Source organism: Phyllopteryx taeniolatus, chromosome 5 (assembly GCF_024500385.1).
Source record: "Phyllopteryx taeniolatus isolate TA_2022b chromosome 5, UOR_Ptae_1.2, whole genome shotgun sequence".
NCBI lineage: Eukaryota > Metazoa > Chordata > Actinopteri > Syngnathiformes > Syngnathidae > Phyllopteryx > Phyllopteryx taeniolatus.
Window position 1 is genome coordinate 29,850,705 of NC_084506.1, and position 20,244 is coordinate 29,870,948.

Genomic DNA, 20,244 nt, shown 5'->3' on the forward strand with positions numbered 1-20,244 from the left:
CAATCTCCTCTTCACTTAATTCCATTTTAAAATGGAAGTTCTCATCCATGATTTTTCTCTTTTGTACCATATTTCCACCAGCTGTAGTATTTTAGCGTGACCCCTTTTTTTGGTTTTTAGATTTTCATGCAATGTAACAATTGCTAGCAGAGCTGATTTCTTCTTCCAGACGTTTTTAGAGCCGTTAACATGAAATGCACACAATACTGACCTTTGAACTATGCTAGTTTCTTTTTAAAAGGCACTATCACACTATTCACAGCCAAACTTTACTGCAAACGCTGGATTATGCCCTCATTGCCAGTTGTTCTCTTGGAGCACAGGTCCCTACTGGGGTCAAACAGTCTTCAATTAGATGTAACAGATTGCGAATGTGTATTTGCAGTAAGTGGTTGTAGTTTTGTCTGTGTGAGTTATATGTGGCACAATAAGCCATGCTTGCATTTGCTGCTTAAGCCCTGTTAGTCACTCAAGCATCTGACTTTTCAGCCTCGGTGTCTATCAGACATGGCTACGGTACGTGTATTGTCACACGAGCCCATATATCGGGCCAGCCTGCAATTCTCTTTTTATGACCCTTTAATTTGCAGTGCGTGTTAACACTGTCAGAAAGTCATAATTCTTGTTTATATTTACGACTTGGGGTGCAGTAGCTCTACTGAAGTGAATTAATTGAGAAAGCGTTTGAAATATTCTGTCAACCTCAAAGTCAAGCTGACAGTATTATTTTGCAAGGAAGAATTGGCAGCAAGGCAGATGGCATAGTACAAGTGGAGGGAACGTTCTTAAAAAAAGGATAATAATCAAGTTAGACCTCAGTTTTGATCCAATGCAACTTAGATTAAGAGCAGTTAAGAATCATCCAGCTACAAATGACTCTGTTAAGTCTTCATATTGATGCCCAATGCACTCTTATTTTTGATTTAGCAAAGATTTACAATCCACATTTGTTTACAGAGATGGATGAGTGCTCTTTAACATAATCCACACTGAAATTGTTTGAGCACTCTCAAAAAGCAGAGCCTTTTTTTCCCCCCAAATAAAATGCTTGGCCCATTTGCTATGAGTGTAAGTGCATCACCCACTAAAATAAAAGGAATATCACTCAGTAGACCGCAGACCACCGCCAAGCTGAAACAAACCAAATAAAATGGGGCACATCTGTTCTGTTTGTTTGTCCATAGAAAAAGCGACAAGGGGCTGTTTGTGTAATCAGCAGCATGCACTTTGGGCATAATAGCCCGTAGATGGCAATGGATTCATTCTTCCAAACCTTAATTTAAATCTCGAGAGATCATTGAGGGCAAACGATCCTTTTCAATGATGTCGAGAGGACAGGACAGAAACACAACAAAGAGCGAACGTTAAAAATAGTTACATTCAAAAGCAAAATACAGTGGTGCCTTGAGATACGAGTGGTTTGGAAACCCCTGTAATGATTGACAGATCCCTGTAGATGACAGCATTGCATTGCTTTGGAATTGAAATCAGCACAGCTTTTGGGTAGAAAATAAAGATTAGGTGGTGGATTTCGGTTTGTCACGTTGATTATGAGAAAGAGAGATGCCGACACTTTGGGTACCTCACTCTCAAACAGCATGTGTGTCGCGGGAGGTAGAAAGTGTGTGTCGCGATCATGAGAAAGGATGACACAGTTCATGGAGTGAATGAAAAAAAAAAAAACACAGACGTTCAGCTTGAGCCATGTAGTCAGTCAGCGTCGCCCACGCCGTGTTTCTTTGTAATACATTATTATTTTACCATCAAAACTCTTTCTCAAAATATTAGTGTCAAAGTCACTGTTCGGCTTGGCATGTTTCTCTTCACAGAAATCTAATTTTCTCTGCTCTTTGGTCAGAAACTGGGGTTTGTGGTGAAACCAACCCATGTTGATTACGCAAGAACAGAAAAATCTCGAAATAAACTTTTTTTTCTGACAAAAGAAGAGTCTAGCTACTCTTTCTAATATCGTCACAGAACACAATTTCCTTTGGTTCTTGAAAGATCAGTCAAAAATGCTCTAAAACTGCTGGAAATATGGGGAACTCTCAATGAGTGAATATTATTTTAATCCAATATAACATTATGCATAGTTTGAACATTGACACAGAGAAAAAGAACCTGTACTTAAAAAATGTTACTTACTTTAATAATCCAATCCAAGTAAAAAACATTGTAGGTACCAGTTCAAATGTTTTTCATAAAAGTGTTAAAATCACCTTTACACCTCTCCAGGCATGCACACCAGCATCAGCGAGATCCTGAAGGAGAAGAGCCTGAAGCCGTCCCGCCGCAGTCTGCCCTGCCTGGTCCAGAGTCAGACCCATCCCATCAACCTCAACCACTTCCTGTCTGTACCTTTGAGCCCGAACCCCAAAGCCCAAGTGGAGGTTCTGAGTCAGAGCATCAGCACCTCCTGCAGCCTCCTGCCGCCACAGACAGGTCAGTATCGTCACAAACAGGAGTTACATCACTATTCTGCATCACTCTGTGTGTGTACACATTTGTGTGCGTGTATGTGCTGTAAAAGCTTGCCTTAGGGGTTGTCATATTAACACCAAAAGGTGTGTTTACAGGATTATAACAAGATTAGGTTTCAAGCTATTTAGCAGAATTGATGATTCTTTTTTGGTAATCATATTACACTCACGTTTTTCTAGCCCCCCAGCTACCCCCCCCCACTAGTGGCTCTATTGGTATCAAAAGACTGCAATTACCCCTTGTTATAAGCATCTGCGGAGTACCATTTTACTATTGTTGACTTCTACTATCCGCAATTAACTGGCACTCAGTCGCATCAGGTCTGCGACAAATATCATTAAAAGTTATCTATTTTTTTTTTTTTTGTGTGTAATGCATTGCTCTTCCGTCATTGCCATCATTCCCTCCATACTTGTTTTGTGGATACTATGCAGCTGGCAGGATGCTGCAGAAGACGTAGAAAAAGACATGCTGTTCCAGATGTAATGTGCAGTTTCGGGGGGGATGAAGTAGTGCCGTAATGTTGCTCCAATTACAGTGCAGCACTGAATGGAAATGTTCCTTGGTGAAGGAGTCTTTCATTTATCTCAGTGTGAATCCAACCCAGTGTTATAAATAAAATAAAAAAACAAGAAGATGCATACCGGTGTGCACAAGACTCATTAACATAAAATGTCTGCATTGCGCTTTTTATTTTCGTTTGTGTATATACACATTTTCTCTCTCAAAAAATTTGTACCTATTTTTTGATTGCAAAAACTTGATTTTTTGTTTTTCTGTGAGCCGGCACCTGGTTAGCACATCTGCCTCTCAGGTCTGAGGACCCGGGTTCAAATCCCGAAAAAAGAAAAGAAGAAACCTTGAGCAGGGACCACAGATGGAGGGATCCCCCTTCCAGGATAACCAGGCTGCCACGGATGCCGAGTGGGCAAAATTGATCACATCATATGGTTGTGTACAATGTTAGGTAAGACACCACAAGAGTCCATTTCATGAGCTGAAGCGCCACAGGAAGACGCCTTCGGGAAAGTGGTTATTCCTCAGGACCGGACCCGTTCGGTTTATGTAGAATCCTCCTTAGCAACGTCTCTGGGGAAGTGGTCCACCTCAGATCTTACCGTACCAAGAAATCAGCAAGATAGGAATCTGCTCAGTCTTGTAGTATTTTATGAGTAAGTAACAAAACCTTCAAATCGCATCTCAAATGAACCGGGAGCCAGTGCATGTTAGCCAGTAGCGGGGTAATATGATCAAACTTTCTCCTCCTTGTCAAAGATCTTGCTGCAGCATTTTGTACTAACTGCGGGCTTTGAAGACTAGACAGACTCTGCTAAAAGTTGTAAGGGGGCATCGCTCGATCAGGTATGTTTTAGACGTGTCAATTATTGCACCTTGTATCCAGCAGAGAACAGCAAGGATGACTACACGGAGGAGTCTGAAACAAGAGCATGGGAAACCAGAATAGACGGATCACTTCTGCCACGAAAACCTAGCACACGGGCTAAACTTGAGGCCCGCACAGAGTCCCTCAAGGTAACGCAGCCCTCAGTAATCCACATTCCCTGCGCTAAACCTCCAAACATTTTACACTACTGTTGTATGACTTTTAACATGCCCAACTTGTGTTTTGTAACCCGTCCGTCATTGCTGCTGCAGGGAAGGAATCCGTCAGCTGCATCTGGACTGTTCTTCCGCGATGGAAAGAAACGCATCGACTACATCCTGGTTTACAAGAAGTCCAGCCCGCTGGTGGAGAAGAGGTGCACCTTTGAGAAGAATTTACGCGCTCAGGGCTTAATGCTGGAAAAGGAGGTGAACATTCTTCTCAAGGACAAAAACAAGACGAAAAAGCGACGTGAAATTCTTGCTAGATATGATGAACCATGTGTTAACACATTTTTATCACATCTTTTTGTTTCACTTCTGTATTTTCCCTTCTATTTTCTAAAAGCCTTCCTTGACGAACAATGACATCATGTTCGTCAAAATCCACACTCCCTGGGACACACTTTGCAAATATGCAGAACAGATGAACATCCGGATGCCTTTCAGGTAACACAACAAGGGATTAAAATGCACCATATATTTTCTTGCAGTGGCTGGAAGCTTCTTAAATTTGTCTCTCTTTTCCTGTGGAAGGAAAAAATCCCACTTTACAGACTGGAAAAGAAAAACCTGGGGCAGGTAATTCTTTTTGGATCATGATTTTTGTCTGTTGGATGATTAAAGGGCAATGTAAATAGGCAGGCCTTGAGAAGACTCCCTTAGACTGCGTTTTCTTTTCAGCATTGTAATCATATAAAAATACAAAGCAAGACTTTCAAAATGCTTTTGAGAATGCATTGTTGGCATTGTTGTCCCAGCAATGATAGTGAATTAAACTGTCCAACCATGTCAAACACTGCAGGGACGAACATGTCAAAGACACTTTTCATAGAACAATACTGTCACTCAGCCACATTGACTGCGCTTTCCCAGTGAAACTATCTATAATCGTTCAGTCAAACACCGACGAGTGGCACAGGCTTATTTGCGCTCTATTTTTAGAAGGATGCAGGCGTGCTTTGAAGTGATGTTCAAGTGATGTCCAAGCTCCGCTCAGGACTCCAAATTTCTGTCTTATCGCCGCAAGCAGACAGAATCATAGCAGTGACAAATCAACAATCACCAACAAAGCGGCTTTGTTTTTGTTTGGTTGGGGAAAATATTCCCCTTTAAAAAAGTCAGTATGAGATTACAAATAGTAAACATTTGGTTATGGTGTCTGACATTATGGTGGAATTTGAAGCGCAGTCATCTGTATTTCAGCGTGCCCATGTTGCTAGAAAATAGACCAATTTGTATTTATCCTTTCTTACCATTTCCCAAATACTCTAGCCTTTTCTGTGTATGACTTTTCAGCGTGACGAATGATGACCATTCGCGTTGGCTCACAGTCTTTTCCAAAGCCGCTGTACTTCCGTCAAAACTCAGACGTAAATATGCTCTCAGTGTTTACTAATGGTCTGTCACTTACCCACATCCCTGTAGGGCTGAACATCTGGACCATGTGCAGGCGGTGGCAGCTTGCTGCATCCATAGCAATACTTGTACCTGAGTACCTGCTCTCCTTATAGCAGACATAAACCCCGTATTCACACAGAGTCCCCGTTTATATTCATCTAATCAATACCAGGGTGGCAGCATCTTTAAGTCATTTTACAGCGCCTCAAGTTGAATGTGAGGTGGCTCACAGGATTGCATTGCAATATGAGTCTGGACCCCCAAATGAAATCAGTTTGCGTTCTGGACGGATGAATATCATAGTGCCAAGAGGAAGATATAATGACCCCTATGGTCACATGTGTTGATAAAGACTGCCATAAACACTATCATGAAAACAAAAGGCTTTATCAAATATTATTTGCAAATATTCTTGTCATCATTAGCTATAGTGTACATTTTTACCTGACAAGACGGTAAATCTGGTGTGCAAGCCTAACATCTGCTACTGTATGTCAATCTGCTTTCAATATTGATGTAAGAATGTTAGCGCAAAATACACATGCTTGTATATACTAGTGGTGGAATGAGAGATAAACTAATGATACATACGTAGCCAGGGGATTCAAACTGGGGGATAAACTTGACACTGTCAAGGGGCCCTGACAGTTCGGGTGCCCCCCCCCCCCCAGTTGTCCGACAAATGATTTCTGCAAAGAAATCTACGTTCCCACACCCAAGCACTCGGCCTCTTTTTTGAAAAAAATGTCACTATCTGCCTTGTTTTGAAGTTCGTGCCACCATCTAGAGCTCATAACCCAATTTTTACACACGTCAAGACAAAAAAATCGTCTTAGCGACGCCTCGTATTTTGAAAAACTAAAAAGGCGGTTCACTTGTAAATTGAGGTAAGAAGAAGGGTAATAATACATATAGTACATACATTTTTTTCCTGAAAAAAAATCTTAGGTAGCCGGCACGGTGGACACGCCTGTGTGGAGTTTGCATGTTCTTCCCGTGCCTGGCTGGGTTTTCTCCGGCACTCCGGTTTTCTCCTACATCCCAAAAACATGCGTGGGAGGTTGATTGAAGACTCTAAATTGCCCGTAGGTGTGAATGTGAGTGCGAATGGTTGTTTTTTTTCGATGTGCCATGCGATTGGCTGGCGACCGGTTCAGGGTGTACCCCGCCTATCGCCCGGAGAGAGCTGGGATAGGCTCCAGCAGCCCGTGACCCTCGTGAGGATAAGCGGCAAAGAAAATGGATGGATGGATGGAAATCTTAGGTATTCAATCTAAGATATTAAAACTTATTGTGATTGTATTACTGGTTTTGAGTATGCTAATGCTTACTATAAAATAGGAGATATCATAATTCTATAGGTTTAGCTAGTATGAATACGCTAGTTTTAAGACAGTGCGGGGGTTTTAAGGCTAGCCATGCTTACTTGAGAAAAAGTCAAAGCCAGATTTTTGCCGATCTATAGGTAAATACCTTTGCTTAAATTAGGTAATATGGTCCTCATTTGATGACTTTTTTTTTTTCCTTTTTCAGACCAGTTTTTGCAGTGTATCTGTAATATGTATTAAGATGTCAGGGCATGTCAGTGGTGGAGTCAAAGTTAATGATCCACTTTATAATGTCAATCTTCATGTTAATCCGTGCCGTTAATCCCGTCCCGCTGTGCTCCATCTGTGCAGCCGCTTTCATCTGAGATGTCGTCAGATAAAGAGCTGGCTTCCCAGAAATCCCATGAAGCTGGACAAAGCGGCGTTGCCTGACCTGGAGGAGACCGACTGCTACACTGCCCCCTTCAGTCGGGCACGCGTGCATCAGTAAGACATCAAGTCACTCCTGTGGGAACGGTCTACGCAGACGCTCGGCAACATGGTCACTCCTGCCTGTTTGCCTTATCTGTTAACAACATACAGTCATGGGCGTATTTCGTCCTTTGGGGGCACGAGGCAAACGGAGTCATGGGGCCCTCCACATACGTGTACTACAAAGATTTTGAAAATGATTCTTTTTTTTTTATCATCAACTAAAAAATGTGAATTTGCACGATAACCTTTATTAGTCCCACAATGGTGACATTTGCAATTTGAGAAAACTCTCAGACGTCATAAACTAGATGGTCCTGAAAATTCTTCATTCGGATTATTATCTAAGTTACCATTTAATATATTTTGCCATTTCGAATTATTTAGTCGTCGTATTTTCGTGACGAAAAACATCAATTGTGTCTCTCTCCACTTCATCTCTACTGCATCCTCCTTGACTGACACTGACAACAGTGCTACTACAACTGGCGAGAGTCTCTGATTCTTCCCAGTTAAGCACAACTGGTGTCACCATGAAAAAGATGGAAACATTTGGCGGTTAAAATGAAAACTGTTTGTTTTTAAATTGCCCTCTCCCCTTTTCTACTCCACTGAGATAACTCCGCCTCATTTTCCTCACAAAGCACCAACAAGTTTGTTTTGCTACACTTTTCCTGAATCAAGTCTGTACAGGTGCAGATGGAATAGATGGAATAGTCCATTGCATGTGAAGGGAGGGGGAGCACTGAATTTTTTTTAAATGTTTTTAAGCGGGTGAATTAAGACTGAAACTATAATTGTTGCTTCATTTAAAGAAAACTTCAATAATCAGTTTCTATGAGACGTTTGGGGGCCCCTGGAAATCCCAGGTAATTGTCTGTTTCCTTAATTGTAAGTCCATACAGAATGAGTGTTCATTTTTGTTGTTGTTCTATATAAACAAAGATGTGCGAATGAATCGAAGATTTGCAGCGTGAAAGGAGTTGCTAAAGGTCTCAATTTGGATCATATTGATTTCTTCTCAAATGATCAGTGGCTAATGGTTTGTGCCGTTCATTTCCACACAGCTTCACTATCAACAACAGAGAGACATTCTTCTCCAACTCCACCAGAAGCAGAATAGTCCACCATGTCCTACAGCGCACTAAATATGAAGACGGAAAATTAAAAATGGGTATGACGCCAACATAAATTCTAGGATTCAACAGCTTGGAATCAGCACCGAGTTATAAATACATTGCTCTAATAAATGCATTAAGGATATATTTTCTTTCATTATGTGTGAACGATTTCTGTTTTTATTCTGCCTGCATTTAAATTGCCTCAAAGTTATGCCACTTTTTGAAGAATAGTTCTTGCGCCAAAATGTAATCGTCGCTGGGAGAAATATTTGTTTAGGGGGGCTCGGACGATTAAACGTCACCATAAACACATGCTAAGAATTTATTATTATTTTTTATTTTGTATTTTGAATCCGAGTGACGCCACTGGCTCCTGTACTGAAATAATGCCTGTTCTTATGTGACAGCCAACAGGCTTTGCTAATCAAAGCCTCGCCAATGATGAACTTCAACGGATGCCACATGAATATTTTAATAAAGCCAAACCACTCCCCAATGAGACATTCAGCCTCCCCTCTTGATTTTGCTTCCTTTTCATCGAGGGGGTAACAATGCAAATGAAGGCATAATTCATTTTAATTCACTGAATAAATGTGAGTCAGACAGTACAGTATCCTGTCTTCGTGTTAGAAACTTCATGTTCATTTCTGCATTTTACAATGTGCATAAATGATGGCACAGTTTCAAATCAAACGAATGGCTAGCGGGTTATTTCCATGTGCAGGCAGCTATTTAGAATTCGTATTGTTTTAACACCTCTCATGTGTTTAGGGTTGCATATGCCGATAAATTGTTACTGCAGAGGAGTAGCTTTGTTTAAATAGGCCCCTCACTGCAGAGACTCAGTTCTTGACTGATTTAAACTGTAATCTGCACACTATTGCACCGCAGGTATCAACCGGTTATTGGGCAACAACACATATGAGGCTGCCTTTCCTCCACATGAGGTAAGAAGTTTAGAATTTGTGCTGAAATGTTTCACAAACTCCAGCTAATCTGCTTAGCTTTGTTCTGTTTTCTCTTCAGGGTGGATACAAAAGCAGACATCCCATTAAGACGCACGGTGCCCAGAACCACAGGCACCTGCTTTATGAGCGCTGGGCTCGCTGGGGAATGTGGTACAAGTACCAGCCTCTGGACCTCATCAGGTACTCTGCCTTTGGATTAGATTTTTCCCTCACATGAGGTTGTGTGTCCTAATTCTTAGCCACAGCTTGGCTTTAAATACATTTGAAGAAGTGAGAGACAAATAGTAACCTAGTTTGCCTGTTCACGCTCATAGGATTAATCACTTCTGTGAACATACTCATTTATCAAACACTGCAGGTTTGTAAAGTGTCTCAGTAAACTCCAGAAAAAGTGGGATGAGAATGAAACCTTCGCCTTCCTCCTCCACAAAGTACTTAATGACTTAGTTTCAAAGAACAGTTGCCAAAAACAGAACAGTACCCCTTGATAGGAAAGAGAGCAATTAATAGAGAAAGATAATGAAATGTAATAATTCATGTATATTATTTAGTTATCTGACACTGTATACAATCGTAATTCCAATGATACTATAAGAAATTGAACTAAAAATTCTAAAAGACTACTATTCAGTGCTGCCTTGAGATACGAGTGACTCTACTTATGAGCTGCCGTTTGGCTGATTCTTTTGCTTTGACTTGCAAGCGCAAACTCGAGATACGAGTGCTATAGGGGGCCACAGACTCAACTCACTTCACAACTAGCAGCAGTTTTGCAGATTGTGAACAATTCTTCCAAAAAAAAAAAAAGAGGCTTCAAGATGTTTATTGGCACTCCCAGTTGAAGTTTACTGTCTAAATAAACATAAAACCAAAACAATGACACATATATTTAAAACCACCACATACCTTAGCCTTTAAGTCTGCTAGCTTATATTTTCTTATTTATATTTTTAAAAAAATATTAAATTTAATTACCTCCAATGTTTAAGAGTAACAGTAGTTCACTCCAATTTTAAAGAGACAGTGACGGGTATACATTTAAAAACATATGTAATTGAAACAGCACAACCTTTTACACTATCGATCTGGCAGGAAGCTAATGAGCATTATTGGTTCTCATCGCTGCATCATATTGCACCTTCCAGCCTTGTACTTGATTGACGAGCCCAACACATACTCCTCACATGACATCTGCATCACTGCTTCAGTCTTAATAAACATGCTTGATGAGGCTTCAGTTGTAATAGCGGACGCCGTCTTCTCTCTCTGTCACGATCAGGCGTTACTTCGGAGAGAAAATCGGTCTTTACTTTGCGTGGTTGGGCTGGTACACGGGCATGTTGATCCCCGCTGCTCTGGTTGGCGTGTTTGTCTTCCTTTACGGACTCTTCACCATGGACTCCAGCCAAGTCAGGTCAGGTGACAACCCCTGTGGTTACTACTGTACAGTGAGTGTGCATACAGTTCATTCATGAATATGGTTCCGAACTGAATTAAGCGCTTGTCCCTGCAGCAAAGAAATTTGTGAAGCAAACACAACCATTATGTGTCCAATGTGTGAGGAGACCTGTAAGCCGTGGACGCTGAGTGACAGCTGTGTCTATGCAAAGGTCTGCTATTTTGTCTGCACACATCTTGTCGTCATTGAGTGACAATTCAAAAATGATATCAATACAAATACTATAAGGCTCCATTTTGGTGCCACCAGGTGCAGTTTACAGTCATTCTGGAAAGTATTCAAAGTTGTGTTGTGTTATGGTCTTATTTCAAAATAGATTAAATGTATTTCTCCTCAAAAGTTGACACACAACACCCCATAATGACCAACATCCATCCATCCATTTTCTGTACCGCTTATATACTAAAACTAAAAAGCTAAGAATGTCAATATGTTGAAGAATGCCTCTAGGGGGCAACACAAAATCTTGAAAGACATTCAAGCTTCCTTATATGTACCCATCTATTTTCTATGCTGCTTATATTAATTACATTAAAAACAGTTATCACTATAAACTCTTAAAATTCAATGGCCATCCTGAATTTAATTGTAAAGCAATGACTAATTGACAATAGTAATATTGCATAAATTAGCATACCCACATGTCATTTTAACTGTCCGCTAATAAACATTTAAATGTATTGACACTAAAGCTAAATCTAATCTAATGTGCATTTTAGAATAAAATTACATATTATACACGCATAGTAGACAATGTAGGTTTTTATTTATTTTCCTGGGAATCATCCTTTTCACATCAAAGCTGTAACATTTATTTTTGATATATATCACCTCAGCCCCTGCAAATATTGGGTCATCAACATATAATAACATATTACATATAATGTATTAGTTTATTAGTTCTAATGTAGTAGTTTTATTTTTCACTTATTTACAGGATAAGCGGTTCAGAGAATGGATGGATGGATGTTATTTATAGTGTATTTCAGATGCTTTAAAATGTATATGTATTTGCAACTTGTTAAGGATGTAGATTGGGTGACATGTTATCTTATAAATGAATGACAACGGTAAAAACAATGAATGTTTGTGTTCGGTGAGTGTAAATATTAAAAGAATATTGTGTGGAAAGCCTGCATGTTTGATCTAAACCTCTGTTGTGTGTCAAGGTGACCCATCTGTTTGACAACGGTGGCACTGTTTTCTTCGCCATCTTCATGGCTATTTGGGGTAGGTCCATGCTGTTTTTCTACATTATGACAATGCCCATTATAACCAGACTTTACACCGATCTGATCGGCCTGATTGGTATCGGCTTTAATGTCATAAATCGCCGATCCAGTCAATGGCATCATTGATCGGCTCCGCAAAGGACATTTACTCCACGTCGCCATCGTGCACAGTATATTTGAATCCAAAAGCTAGTTTATTTTGAGCCTTGTCGCATGTCTTTTGACGTAGTACTGTAAATATCTGACCGCCAATACATTTATTTTATTTTTTTTAAACATGTCGGCGGTGTGGGACAGACAACAGGTCTGAGACAGACAGCACGTAATGCGTGGCTCAGACCTCAAGACAAATTTGGTCTTTCTCCATTGCACTATGTCAGACTACTGCAATCAAATCTTGTATTCCGATCCCACCTCATCTTTTACGATCACTGGGCTTTATCTTGTCAACTCAACACGCGACCGGATACACTCGGTACCATGGTGACGACAACGACAATGGATCGCGTCGCGTGTATGATAAGAACAAAATGGGGAAAAAACGTGCTGGTGGTCACCGGTGCTCGGGACAGGACTTTAATTCAAGGACTGCTTGAGGTATGTTCACATACTTTTAATACGATACGGCTTGCAAGCAGGCAACAAAACGTTATGAAGTCTAGCAAGCTATTGTTGTTGTACCGGCGTTCTGTCGAATCATGCTCTAAAGTTTCAGTGTGTGTGAAGTAATTTAATTACAGTAAGTTAGCACCCATTATTTCTGTCATCTTGTAATGTTGGTTAGACCTGACTGATTAGAATACAGGACCTGATTGGAGCAGAGATTTCCAACCAAGTCACATATTTTACAATTGAACATTTTTTCACGGCACACCAACAAACAAAAAGGGGATACATTATGTACTTCCTGCCATCTAATAGAAGACCATTCATTTGTTCTGTCTGTCACTATGCCTCACTGGCATAAATAGACGAACAAAGATACATTAATGATTGTAGATATAATTTTTTGACCAATTAAGTAAAAGTTGATTAATTTCCCACGGCACACGTAATGTGCCACAGCACACTGGTTGGGAATCACTGGACTAGAGATTACTTTTGAAGATACTAAGTATACAGTACACAAGTATGTACAGTCAATGAACAAGTGACTTAAATACACACAGTGCTCCATCTAGCGATCGGATCGGTGATCGGTTATCGTTTTATTAAACTCGCTGATCGGCCCCAAAAAGCCTAGTTATGACTTTTTGGATTCAAATCTACTGTATTTAAAATTGGGATGCCAGTTCTGATGCATTGACTGTATGTACACAATCTGCTGTGTGAATCTGATTTATATATATATATATATATATATACACACACAGTATACATATGATGCACGATGATGATGATGATGGTATACTTGAGTTTTCACAGCTATATCATCTTTGTGATGTGGACAGTGAATGTTACTGCAGCTTCTGGAAATCATCTTTCTGCCAAATTGACAAATAACAACCTGTGCCCAGAGGTAACACTTGGCACGTAGTGTTCTATGTTTGGGCTAAATGAAAGCAGTCGGGAGCCCAGAGAGGTTCCGGCTTGCTAACTGTGGTCCGTAGCTCAGAAATCCGCATGACGGCTTTTAGCAGGGAAGACCAAACTAGGCAGTACTGCACCACTGAGTGCACTCAAGGTCTGATGTGTGTGCGTGTGTGTGTGTGTGTGTGTGTGTGTGTTGTAAAACATTGTTTTGCCCTGGAACTGCTTTTGTGGCTCTTAAAAAGTGGGTCAAGCTATATTCAACTTCAACATCTTTAACAGCCATCAAAGTTGTTGCTTGCATGTTGGAGCTTCGGAAGCCAAAATAGTTATGACACACGCTGGCCATGACCTCAGGTAGTCCTGCACAAGCTAATAAGATCCAGTACTGTATAAGAATTGTATCAACACATACAGTATGTACAAAAATAACAATTCTCCCATTTTGACTGACACAATGAGAGAATTCTAAATAGATAGAGAGAGAGAGAGAGAGAGAGAGAGAGAGAGAGAGAGAGAGAGAACATCTACAGCATCAGAGGAATCTCATCGTTCAAAAGAATAAGTCGGGAGAAAGGGACAAAAGGATTTCCAAGGCGTTAACTGTACCGTGGAGCACAGTGAAGAAAGTCATCATCCTGTTTAGAAATAATGGCAGGACAGTGACATTATGACCAAGAACTGGATGTCCCTCCAAAATGTAGGAAAAGATGAGCAGGGAGGCTGCCAAAAAGGCTGACAGCAACATTGAATGAGGTGCAGGATTTTCTGCCAAGTAGTAGCTGTTCAGTACAACAACAAGTAACAACGTAGCAACCATTTTCTGTCTTCTTCAAATGTACGGTGTACGGAATTGGGTGGCAAGACGGAAGCCTTATCTTACAGAGAAAAAAGCTCTTGAAATCTCCCAAATGCATGTGGGAAAATGTGTTATGGCGAGATGAAACCAGCTGTTTTTCTTCAGCTGGATTTTGGGTCTCGGTCAAGGTAGAGGAAATTTTGAACAGTTCCAAATATGAGTCAGTGTTAGCAGAAGACCTTCTGGCTTCCCTTAGAAAACAAACAAAATGACAGGAAAAGCTTACTAGACCATTTCTGAACTTTATTCGGGGTTATTCAGTGGAAATTTAAATGGTGTGCTAACTCCCATTTAACATGGGTTCATTCTGAACACAGCCACATACCCAAGTTATAAGAGGGTGTGCAACCACATTATCTCAGTTGTTTATTTTTACTTTCCCTTGTGTAAAGATTTCCCCTCCCCCCCCCCCCCCAAAAAAAATTATTTTTATAGGTTGTTGGTCAGATTTATGGAGGAAGAAGTTCTGAAATGATTTATCTTGTTCTCATTTTTTTTTTTAACCTGGCAATGAGTTACCTTGTGTATGAAATTATCAACGACTGGACGTCCTTCATTGTCAAATCTCATTCTTTTTTTTATGGTGTATCCTGACTAATCCATAATACGTGGAAATTCTCGAGGTCATCGCTGGTTTAGTGTGCTCCGAATATCACGGTAGAGCAGTGCAACAAAAGCAACAATGCCCATACCCATCAAAGAATTTCAACGTGAACATTGACCTTATTCCATCAAAGAGATTTAGGATGTAACAAGCAGTCAGTAATGACTGGCTTACAGTTATTGAGATGTTCCCTTTGATTCCGCCCATAATTAGCACTCAGACTTATGTTGTACCTCAAAGCTGATCAATAATGTGATGGATCCCTGCAGCCACTGTCTTCCTGGAGTTCTGGAAGAGGAGGAGGGCCGAACTGACTTACGACTGGGATCTCATTGACTGGGAGGAGGAGGAGGTAGGTCCGCGAGAGCCTCTAATATAGATCCACTCGCGCCTTTTATGATTTCGTCTCCATTTTTTTGCGCCGTGCGTCATCTAAATATGACACCGCCATTGTGTTCCGCTAATAGCGTCTGCAGTTCAATAGATCATAACCGGAATGTGTGTCGTTCATTTCATCAGGAGGAGCTGCGGCCTCAGTTTGAAGCCAAATATTCTAGAATGGAGAGAATCAATCCCATATCTGGCAAGCCCGAGCCTTTCCAGCCTTTATCAGACAAACTCAGCCGGCTCATGGTGTCTGTGTCTGGAATCTTCTTCATGGTAAACCCTTTGATCTCGCAATAATCTGCCCACTTGAGCTTTTCAACTCACAGTGAGCCTGTTATTATTCTGTGTGCTGCCACTGGAGTGATCTCATGTGCCAGCTGTGGCATTACATCCCCCCCTGCTGGACAAAATATCATGGCACATGATAATAATAATAATAATAATAATGAATAATACCTTTGTACACTACTGTACAGTAATTGTCTCAATGTTTATTTCTAGTAGTGTTTTAACACCGCTAACAGCCTTTTAAAAATACTCTCTGCTAAGATTTCCCTGGTCCTGACAGCCGTGTTTGCCGTGGTGGTTTTCCGTCTCATTGCCATGGAGAAGTTTGCCTCCTTCAACTGGCATTTTGTGAAGAAGAACTGGCAGTTTGCCACCTCTGGCACTGGTGTCTGCATCAACTTCATGATCATCATGTCTCTCAACGTGGTGGGTGTCTGGACAGGAGCATCATCTGGCATGTTCACATACTGAAGGCCGGCGAATTTCCCGTGAAAAACATTTATAGTATTTTTGCAAGTTTATTCTAGGAAATGTCACACCCACAACCAGAGAGTCTTTTTTTCCCCCTTTTCTTTCTCCCGCCGCTTAACATTATTTGTCGCCAATTCTCTCCTTTCTGGTTTTTGTCAGGTGTATGAAAAGGTGGCCTATCTGCTGACAAATTTAGGTGAGCTCAGTACACTTTCTAACATTATTATAGCTCTTGTCCCAGCTTGTTGACAAGCCTTTCTTTCTTTCTTTCTTTCTTTCTTTTCCCTCGTCCACGCCGCACCGCCCTCATCGCCCCCTGCAGAGCATCCAAGGACAGAGTCTGAGTGGGAGAACAGTTTTGCTCTCAAGATGTTCCTCTTCCAGTTTGTAAATTTGAACAGTTCCACATTCTACATTGCATTCTTCCTGGGAAGGTAGGCCAGTTGCCATGGATCACATCTCCTGCTTTTACAGGGTAGAAATTTTGGATCATGCAAAGTGTTTACTTTCCAAATCCCATGTCAGTGTATGTGCACAAAACACCCTTCCTTTCCCTTCTCAATGTCTAGTTACAGTATATCAACACAAACATTCAAGAACTCACGCTAAGGTTGCAAAGTAGCAGCACATTTCCTGTGAAAAGTCCCCCAAAATCTTTGCATTAGATGAGCAGTTCTGCAAATCTTCTGCATTTGACATATTTTGTCGGAATGATCGGGTCTATAGAGGATAGTACCTATGGGATTTTTACAAAGGAACATGTGGAGTGTCACCATTACCGAGTGGTTAGCACATCTGCCCCGCCATGCTGAGTTTGGGGGTTCGAATCCTCGGGCCAGCCTTCCTGTGTGGCATTTGCATTTGGTCCCAGTGCTTCTGCAGGCACTCTGGTTTCCTCCCGCATTCCAAAACCATCCATGTTTGCTTCATTGAAGACTCTATATTGTCCTTAGTTTTGAATGTGAGTATGCATTATTTTTCTCCATGAGCCCTCCAGTCCAAGGTGTACCCTGCCCCTTGTCCGAAGTCTGCTGGGATTGGCTCCAGCACACCGGCAATGCGAAGGATAAGCAGTATAGAAAATAATCGATGGATGGATCATTTATAGTACTTCTTTTTGTTATAAAAATTCATTTTTGACTGAGCTGAACACACAATATGTTCATCAGTGATTTTTATACATACAAATATAACACACTAATATTTATTCTCCAAGAAAAACAATTTCTCTGGTTATGTGGGGGTGTCATGTGGCTAGTTAGTAGGTATGATCTTTTTCTATTTAAACTGGGGCCTTGGCTAAGTAAAGGCTGGTAAACATTGCCCTAGTGTGGGCACGTTTGCATAGTTACGTACTGTATATGGTGGTTGGTATACGGTTCATTGCACACAGTGAGGTAACAACCAGCATATTTTGTCCTCAGTTCATTACATACTTTAAAATGGACATTTCTTACCATTCATATGCCTTTCTGTGGAAAATGGAATTCCTCGATATGATGTGCCACATACTTAGAAAAAGCCTGGAAATGCAAACGCAGGTTTTTATTTGACCTAATTGTGTGTTCTTCTCTCCCGCTTAGAGTTCATTAGTTTTCCTCTAATTGAATTTCTCAGCTAATATTGCCGGTCTCAATCTGTTTAGGTTTGCTGGAAGACCTGGAAAATACAATAAACTTTTTAATCGGTGGCGACTGGAGGAGGTGAGTGCAAGCATGCATCAATTTAAGCGGGTGATTATTTGAGCTGGGATTCAGCCCCCGTGACTTCATGACTATCTAATTTGCTTTGACTAAGTGGCTCATCCACCCATTAATTAAGTTCGTAATAACAATATTGATGATTTTGTTTTCCGCACTCATGATCAAATCATGGATTTTGAATACAGGGGATGAAATAGTGATATAATAATTATTATTGTAATTTATTTTATTGTTATTTTTACCTAAGTGTCACCCTAGTGGCTGCTTGATTGATCTGTGCCTGCAAATGGGTGTCATCATGTTTTTCAAACAAATCTGGAATAACTTCATGGAACTCGGTTTTCCGTAAGTAATATTTTGCTATAATATATATTTTTTGGGATTATTTTCATTTAAATGTAATTGATTGTACAAGTCAACATGTATACTTTACTCCTCCTGTCACAAATAACGCATGCCGAGACTTTACATTCTTGCATTGTTTGCTGCATTGTCAGACCTCATTGTTGTTGTTGTGTTGAGTCACCGTGTGTACGGTCCGTTGTTATCTCAGGTTGCTGCAGAACTGGTGGTCTCGCCGGAAGATGAAGAAAGTGGGTGGCGCCGGAGGACAGAATGTGGAGAGTAAAAGTCAGCTACCTCAGTGGGATAAAGACTGGAATCTGCAGCCCATGAATGCACACGGCCTCGTGGACGAGTACCTTGAAATGGGTGAATCATTGCACTTGGACAATAGTGTTGTTCCAAAAACACAATGTAACAACATGCAACTGTGCCACGTACATCATCAGGAGAAGTTCAGACTCAATATTCAGCTGATAACATTACACAAAGATAATACGTTAAAGTTATGTACATCGTCCTCAGCACATATGCTGATTATGAAATGTCTTATGTGTGCCCATCATCCCTGACATGTTTTCCTAGTCAAACTTGGCTGGAACTTGCTCCGACCAACCAATCAGAGGACGTTATTGTGGGCCACCTGTGGTGAATTTGAAATCTAAATGGTTCAAGAAACAGTCTCTTTGCCAATATAGTTAAAGTTACATTGGCCAGCATTACTGAATCTGAAGCCCGGACAGGTTAGATTGACATAGCAAAAAAAAAAACAATCTAACATTTACATACACGTACTGGAAGCAGTGCAGCCAAGAGAAATGCTACAAAATGAAGAGAACACAATAGGCAATTTCATGGAACACGTATTAGAATTTAGGTTGTAAATGTAGGTCAGTGCTTCTAATCGCGTTTAGGCCAGCAGATAAAGGACAGGTCAAGTCATGAAGAAAAACTTTAAGTTCTTCCGAAAAATGTACTGGAAAGAGTATGAGTACATTCATTTTCAAAATGAATCACAACTCTATTAAATAAAATATATATTTTTTTAAATGAATATGGCTTTTTCACCCAATCTGCTGGATCTGATTGGGCACTGTCCCACCTGTCTGAAAATGTAAACGCATGATTGAGTGAACTATTGTCGCCCCTCAGTCCTCCAGTTTGGCTTCACCACCATCTTCGTAGCTGCCTTCCCGCTGGCTCCGCTCCTGGCTCTGCTCAACAACATCATCGAGATCCGCCTTGACGCCTACAAGTTTGTCACCCAGTGGAGGAGACCCATGCCTGCCCGGGCCACAGACATTGGTGAGCCTGAGCTCTGACAGTCCCTTCACGCTCATTCTATTTTTCCATTTTGAACATTTCTCCAAACACAGCTCAATATGCAGCCAGCTCCACTTTGTCATATGTTTGCCAAGACTTTATTGCTTTTAAAATAAACACACCCTTAAACCATTCCGAAGTTCCTCAGGTTTGTTGATTATGAGAGGAATGCTCCACACAGGACCGAAATGTCTTGATTTATCAATCAAACAGACACAAATTCCAGAAAGGTCATCTTAATTAAGAGAGTAATGTCCTTGTATTGACTCTGTTAACGCTCAGTCTGACATATTTATATCAATGGAAATTATTTGGGGAATGTACAGTAAGTGCATACACACACCTAAAAGTACATTTATGGAGACTGTTAAACATTGTAAATACAAATGTGTCATTATATTACAAACATAAGGATAGGGCCAACATCTGCATGTACATTTTAGTCATCTTTTCTGATCGTTTATATGGCATTTTAGTACTTGTACAATTTGGAAGTTTGACTTTTCTATAATATTGACTGATTTTCACCCATTTTCTAAAGCTATTGGAAGGCGAAGTACTCTCTGTAACTGTCAACAAATGATATGTCATGACCACGAGTGCCCCCGCTACCGCTCTGCTACTCAGCAGACCTTGTATAGTCCACTGTGAGGCCCAAACTCTCCTCTCCTCTT

At 40.7% G+C, this 20,244-nt stretch overlaps 1 protein-coding gene across 2 annotated transcripts in view; it reads left to right on the plus strand.

Annotated features, from left to right (window-relative positions):
• ano3 (anoctamin 3) overlaps window positions 1-20,244 on the plus strand; it is a 35,106-nt gene that overhangs the window by 8,880 nt on the left and 5,982 nt on the right. The window contains exons 4-24 of one of the 2 annotated variants that reach the window (XM_061774685.1): window positions 2,236-2,442; window positions 3,884-4,014; window positions 4,138-4,293; window positions 4,433-4,533; window positions 4,621-4,665; window positions 7,164-7,298; window positions 8,351-8,457; window positions 9,296-9,351; window positions 9,431-9,552; window positions 10,652-10,786; window positions 10,886-10,982; window positions 12,001-12,061; window positions 15,326-15,408; window positions 15,576-15,716; window positions 15,993-16,157; window positions 16,362-16,398; window positions 16,525-16,636; window positions 17,848-17,905; window positions 18,153-18,250; window positions 18,459-18,616; window positions 19,400-19,552. In XM_061774685.1, the coding sequence (XP_061630669.1) occupies window positions 2,236-2,442; window positions 3,884-4,014; window positions 4,138-4,293; window positions 4,433-4,533; window positions 4,621-4,665; window positions 7,164-7,298; window positions 8,351-8,457; window positions 9,296-9,351; window positions 9,431-9,552; window positions 10,652-10,786; window positions 10,886-10,982; window positions 12,001-12,061; window positions 15,326-15,408; window positions 15,576-15,716; window positions 15,993-16,157; window positions 16,362-16,398; window positions 16,525-16,636; window positions 17,848-17,905; window positions 18,153-18,250; window positions 18,459-18,616; window positions 19,400-19,552 (2,358 nt within the window). The remainder of the gene's footprint in view (window positions 1-2,235; window positions 2,443-3,883; window positions 4,015-4,137; window positions 4,294-4,432; window positions 4,534-4,620; window positions 4,666-7,163; window positions 7,299-8,350; window positions 8,458-9,295; window positions 9,352-9,430; window positions 9,553-10,651; window positions 10,787-10,885; window positions 10,983-12,000; window positions 12,062-15,325; window positions 15,409-15,575; window positions 15,717-15,992; window positions 16,158-16,361; window positions 16,399-16,524; window positions 16,637-17,847; window positions 17,906-18,152; window positions 18,251-18,458; window positions 18,617-19,399; window positions 19,553-20,244) is intronic. The other variant, XM_061774686.1, reaches the window with a different exon arrangement.